We start from the raw sequence: 6,842 nt of genomic DNA, 5'->3' as shown, positions 1-6,842 counted from the left end.
AAAAAGCTGTCCATCGGTGGTCTCCATCCAACTTGAGATATCTTGGGAACAACTGAGGAATGGCAGAAAATCCCAAAATCCAGGGTGTGTGAAGCTTGTCATGTCAAACTGAAGAAGAGTCCCAGCTGGAATGGCTGACAAATAGATAGATAGATAGATAGATAGATAGATAGATAGATAGATAGATAGATAGATAGATAGATAGATAGATAGATAGATAGATAGATGTGAAAGGCACTATATAATAGATAGATAGATAGATAGATAGATAGATAGATAGATAGATAGATAGATAGATAGATAGATAGATAGATAGATAGATAGATAGATAGATAGATAGATAGATGTGAAAGGCACTATATAATAGATAGATAGATAGATAGATAGATAGATAGATAGATAGATAGATAGATAGATAGATAGATAGATAGATAGATGTGAAAGGCACTATATAATAGATAGATAGATAGATAGATAAATAGATAGATAGATAGATAGATAGATAGATAGATAGATAGATAGATAGATAGATAGATAGATAGATAGATAGATAGATAGATACTGAAGGACACCACTTTTAAATCCACTAATTCTGATAAGGTTCTACACACCATAACCCTTTGCTTCCATGATGCAATTTTGCCCACATCTACACATCACACGCTGAATTCCCACTTCTTTTAGCCTTTCATGTGGGAGCTTATCAAAAGCTTTCTCAAAATTATAAATCATAACAGAAGTCTTTTGTGATCATATCCTTTTGTTGCCTCCTCATAGAATTCCAGCGTATTAATTAAACACGACCTCCTCCGTCTGAACTTACGTTGACTGTTCATTAATACACCTGTTTTTTTGTTTTTTGTTTTTTTTGTTTGTTTGTTTTTTAATCTTTTTTAATGTGATGCTCGATCGTTTCCTTAATAATTCCTTCCATTATTTTTTTCATCTAAATCCCTGTCTAGCGCCTCACATTCCGCAGTCTTTATTCCTGTCTGTGCGGGAATGTAAGCATTTGAATGGCTGGCCGTCCGCAGGTGACTCTGCGTGCTGTTTGGCAGTTTCACAGACACTTGTTAATTTGTTTTAAACGTGAGCACAAACACAGCCAATAAAGGTCAGCGGTTGTCTTCAGTCAGCTTAATATAATGCTAAAATGCACACTTCCCTTTTGAAATATTAATTTTGATAATCTCAAATACGCAGTTCGATTGCCTGTCAATCAAAATGCCTGCTTTCAGCGGGAGCCCGTGCATTCATCTCTGCGTTTGCATGAAGGAGCCTCTGAACGTGCTCACGCGCGGACGAGCCACAGCCAGCTGGTGGCATCCAGCTTTGGGCAGCGTGTGGCACTGGGCAGAGAGAGAGAGAGAGAGAGAGAGAGAAAGGAGCAAATTAAATCTGAGGGATGGCCCTCCTGCCGAACAATAGGTTAAACACCCCGCGCGTGGGATTCAGCCTATGAAAAGACCGTATACCTGCGTGCATTGGCACTGAGTTACAGACTGGCACCGATCTGCCAGAGCACACCTCCGTCCCACTGGGGCTGCAGGAGTCGCATCTGTCCCATTTCAATGCATATCGCGTGGATAGATCTGTGTGTGTGTGTGCGTGTGTGTGTGCGCGTATGTGTGTGCCTGCTGGTGGGTGAGGGTGTGTTTGTGGGGGTTGGGTGTACGAAGGGCTAGGGATGGCACTGCCAGAAATGTACCAATGTGTGTATCTTTTATGCATTCTTTGCAACCTTTAATAAACCCAAATCCTGTTATTTTCTCTATCTATCTATCTATCTATCTATCTATCTATCTATCTATCTATCTATCTATCTATCTATCTATCTATCTATCTATCTATCTATCTATCTATCTATCTATCTATCTATCTATCTGCCCTTCAGCCTCATTTGCCTCATTTGCCAATTCCTCACAATCTTGTCTGTTGCGCTGGAGGCGGGCTTGCCAGTTTTCCCGCTGAGGCACGACCAGGCTCGGTTCGGTTTTGCTTGTAGTGCATGCAGATCTTTCTTTTAAGATGTTTTAGCGGAGCGCAGAGTGACAGATGGCGAGTCCCTCTTCCCTCGGGAAGACAATCTCTCCGAATGCAGGCGCATGTCAATCACCGACTCTCATGTGATGGCTCTTGCCAGTGACGTGCCAGCCATATGGCCTGGCATCATAGCTGGTATGTAACCCAGCCTGGTCGAGATGCCACACTGTCTCTGCGCGCCTCAGGAGCACTACGAAGACGCGCGACGCACCTTCCCGAGGCTTCCTCACTCCCTCAAGATGATATGAACCAGGAGAGAATCCCTCCGTAGCTACGGCGGAGGTAAGTTATGTGAAAGCAATCACGAGAAACGGTAACTGAGTTTTTTTTTTTTTTTTTTAATTTTCTATTTCAGTCCAGTTTTGCATTCTGCCCCCCATTTAAGTTTGAATAGGAGGGCTGTCTAGCGTTACATGCCCAGTGCGGTCTCTTAATAGGCAGAGAATCGCCGATTTCACGCCACTTAAAACAGGGCTACTACATCCCCTTCTTTCGCATAAAGGGGTCTAGAAATTAAAACAAAAAGACTCCCTCGCTTTATTGCTCGTTTCATTGTCTGCCGTTTACGAAATGAAATGTGCTTCCAACAGCAGAGCGTTCTGCGAAAATCAGAGCGGTGCACTTTGGTTGATGCACAATTTCTTCGGATCGAACTAGCATGTGCTGAAATTGCTCATTGATTGTCCGTTTCCGAGAGCTCAGCTATGATCAAGATGAGACGGACCTTTACGTGTTCCGTTGTAATCGTTTGCATGGGCTTCATTTATTTTAACAGTTTACTACTGTGTGGGGTGTGTCTGAGGGGGTTGCTTTTATCATTAAAATCAGAAATCGAATAATAAGGTATACAAGGAAGACCACGAGCAGTAGGTACGATGGGTGAAACGCACTGCAAGCGCCTTTATGCTATTTCTTTTTATTCGGGGCTACATCGCTTTATAAACCATTAGTGTCACTCTAAGCGTGAAATTGATTCTACGCAGATAGCAATAACAATGTATTAGTTTTGGGTTTTTTTTCCTATAATATGTATGTTTGCTTATGTTTTTCTTATGCATTAAATTAAGAAAAAATCGCCCCTGGCATAACCTGGAGTCACGTTGCTGAGTGCTTATAACCACACTGAATATGCATCACATTAAGTGCTTTTATGGATATGCATACTTTATTTTTCACAGCGTAAAAAAGGTTTAGGAAGATAGAGAATGGCAAATGTTGTTTTTACCAAGAGCAGCTTCCTTCATTAGTTACGGAGGACAACCTTAATTACCTGTGTTTAGTTTAATCTATTAAAGCATGTAGCTGTAAAGCGGCACATTTTTTACCATTAAAAATACGTTGTCAGTTGATATAAAAAGGTGAATTCTCGAAAAAAAAGTTTATATATGAGAAAAGATCGGGCCTAGTTCACCATTTGATGTAAAGTTAATTCTGATGTGAATTGTAATTGCGCACTCCCATTAGCATATTTTAAAAAGACATAGACTGTGAATTTCTACATTTTGTTCATTTTCTAAAATATAACGTGAATCATTCAATATCGTTCGGTACTGATAAGCGATTTTGTTACTGTCCTTTTTTTTTTTTTTTTAACTATATCTACTTTCATGCAAATTGGGGTGAGAACCTGCAACCTGATTGTAAGATAGATTTATTTTTACAGGGAAACAAAATGGTCCAAAACAAAAGATGCAATGGATAGATGGAGAGATGTGTTAGGTGAGGAGTGGGGTGAAGATGAAGTTTATTGTGTTATATTATCAACTAGTAAAAAGATCCTTATGCTTATCTCATACCACTCATTTGCCTAGATGGAGATGAATTCCTGCAGTCGCCTCCAACTAACAGAGAAAGCAATTCAATTCGGTTAATTTAGATGTCGTTAAAAGAGCATGTAATTGTTTCAATGGTGACAAGACCTCTGTAGCCTCCTCCATCCGCACTTATTTATTTATTTAGATAGATAGATAGATAGATAGATAGATAGATAGATAGATAGATAGATAGATAGATAGATAGATAGATAGATAGATAGATAGATAGATAGATAGATAGATAGATAGATAGATAGATAGATAGATAGATAGATAGATAGATGAAATTATGCAATTTTCTTTCGGTGAAGGTATAGCCAGAATGAAACTTTTCTTGACAACCTGTGCAAAATCTTTCCCAAATTCCTAGACTCTAATCAGGTTGGGTGTTTCTGCAAATCATAGGCGCTATAAATGGCAATCCCAAGGCTTAAGCCATCTTGAAAATAGCGTATTGTTTGTGGCTTCTTGTCTCTTTCGTAAAACTATACTCTTGCTTGTCATTTCTTCTTGCAGCGCAACCATGCTAACCAGGCTATTCAGCGACCCTTCACTGCTCCCAGAGGTCCAGAAATACACGGGCTGGGCTGAAGACAGCGAGAGCGAGGACTCCAAGGCAAAGGACGACGAAGTGGATCAGCCATGCGACTTGCAGGATGAAGAAATGGATGAATCGCATCTGAGAGGGGACGACAGCAGGCCGGACTCTGAAATGGCTATTGAAGATGAGGATGAGGAGGATGGTGAGGAGGACGAGGGGGCGGACGAGACAGAGGGTGAACGACCTAAAAAGCGTGGCCCCAAAAAACGTAAGATGACCCAGGCCCGGATAGAGCGTTCCAAGGTACGCCGTCAAAAGGCCAATGCCCGGGAGAGAACCCGCATGCATGACCTGAATTCTGCCCTTGACAATCTGAGAAAAGTGGTGCCCTGTTATTCTAAAACTCAGAAACTTTCTAAAATCGAGACATTGCGATTGGCCAAGAACTACATCTGGGCTCTTTCGGAGATCCTCCGTTCGGGGAAAAGACCCGACCTGGTATCTTACGTGCAGACTTTATGCAAGGGTCTCTCTCAGCCAACCACCAATTTAGTGGCCGGCTGCCTGCAGCTCAATTCTAGGAACTTCTTAACAGAGCAGTGTCAAGAAGGTGGTCGTTTCCACGGCCCCAACTCGTCCTTCTCCATGCACCCTTACTCGTACCAGTGCTCCAGGCTGTCGAGCCCGCATTGCCAGTCCAGCACCATGGCCAACTCCCACGCGTTACGGACGCACGCCTATTGCTCCACCTACGACTCTCTTTACGCTGGGAACACGTCTCCTGAATACAACAGCCCCGAATACGACGGTCCCATGAGTCCGCCTCTGTGTGTCAACGGAAATTTCTCTCTGAAGCAACAAGAACCGTCGTCCCCGGACCACGACAAGAATTACCACTACTCTCTGCACTACTCCACCCTGCCCAGCTCTCGACCGTCTGGCCACAACCTTGTCTTCGGCTCGTCTGCCATGCGAGGCGGAGTTCACTCGGAAAACGTACTGCCTTATCACGACATGCACCTGCATCACGACAGACCGCCCATGTATGAAGAGCTCAACGCGTTTTTCCACAACTAATTCAATAAGCAAGTTTTTTCCCCCCATTTCCATGTACACCAGCAAAAGCTGATGCACAGCACCAAATCTGCGAAAAAAAACTCGCCATATTGATGTCATTTAATTCCGTATTGTTTTAATTTGAAAGGCTCCTGATTACTTTTATAAGTGTGCAAAGGGTGATACACTTACGACATCTAACACATAACAAAGTCCGTACCTTATTTTTTACTTTACAGCATTAAAGGAGGAAACTTGGTCATCTCTATTTTTAATTCTTTACCTCAAATTTCCCCTAAAACAGTAATTGTGCCCGAAGCTGTTTATTTAGGAAAATTCATTCATAATCTGCACCTATAACAATATTAGTAATGCTTGACAGTTTATTTATTTGTCTGTAGTTATGTTCGTCTGCACTATTAATTTTTTTTTTTTGGAACCAACAAGATTATAAGAAATTGTCATTTCTTAGCCTTCACGTGGATCTTTTAAAAGTCTCGTTTTTAGTCAACACGTTTAATAAGCAATAAACACATAAAGACACAACTATGCAATTTGACTTGTAAACCTTCACATATTTTGTGAAATCAAAACCCATAATGGACCAAGTAATTTTATCTGAAAGCAACATATGCACTTGTGGAGATACGCAACTAAATGTTAATTTAGATAATGAATCTGTTTTGTCGTTTAATCTTAGTGTTTGGGGGCGCCTGACATTCCCTCTGATGAGTATTCGATGTATTGTAGACGGATCAGAACTTTAAGCTTATAAATGTCTTTGATCATAATTACTAAATAAATGAAATATGCAAGAAGAGTGTGGGGGGCGGCTGGGAGGTTGGGGGATTGATTAACCATCTTTTGAGACATCTTTAGATCACAGAGATCGTGTCGGTCCAAGGCCTGATGCCATCTTAGGAAATATAAGATAAGTGGTCTCGAAATTGGCCTTCAAGACTAACGTGTGAGGACGCACACACGTACACTACATGTGTGTATGTATATATATATATATATATATATATATATATATGAAATCACAGCCCATAATGGACTTATATGTATGTGTATATAAATGTGTGTATATACATAACACTGTGTACATATGTGTACTATATATATTTATATGTATATACATATATACATAAAAATATAAATATACACTACTTATATATTACACAAACATATATATATATATATATACACATACACACATATATTCAGGTAGAAGTGTAAATATATACATACATACATACATACATACATACATACATACATAGTGTACATGTGTATTTGATATTTGTAAATGTACATATACACATATATACACACAATATATATTCATGTTGGAAGTATATATATATATATATTAATTATACTGCGGT

General features: G+C 40.2%; 1 protein-coding gene across 1 annotated transcript; it reads left to right on the top strand.

Annotated features, from left to right (window-relative positions):
• Window positions 1-2,040: 2,040 nt before the first annotated feature.
• On the top strand, window positions 2,041-6,489 carry neurod2 (neuronal differentiation 2). The gene is given in 5 exon segments (XM_051918750.1): window positions 2,041-2,080; window positions 2,083-2,160; window positions 2,163-2,182; window positions 3,346-3,347; window positions 4,374-6,489. Coding segments are annotated over 5 exon segments (1,227 nt in total). The 5' UTR covers window positions 2,041-2,055; the 3' UTR covers window positions 5,476-6,489.
• Window positions 6,490-6,842: the final 353 nt, after the last annotated feature.

Source organism: Erpetoichthys calabaricus, chromosome 14 (genome assembly GCF_900747795.2).
Source record: "Erpetoichthys calabaricus chromosome 14, fErpCal1.3, whole genome shotgun sequence".
NCBI classification, from domain to species: Eukaryota; Metazoa; Chordata; class Cladistia; order Polypteriformes; family Polypteridae; genus Erpetoichthys; species Erpetoichthys calabaricus.
This window is presented reverse-complemented; position numbering and strand designations above follow the sequence as displayed.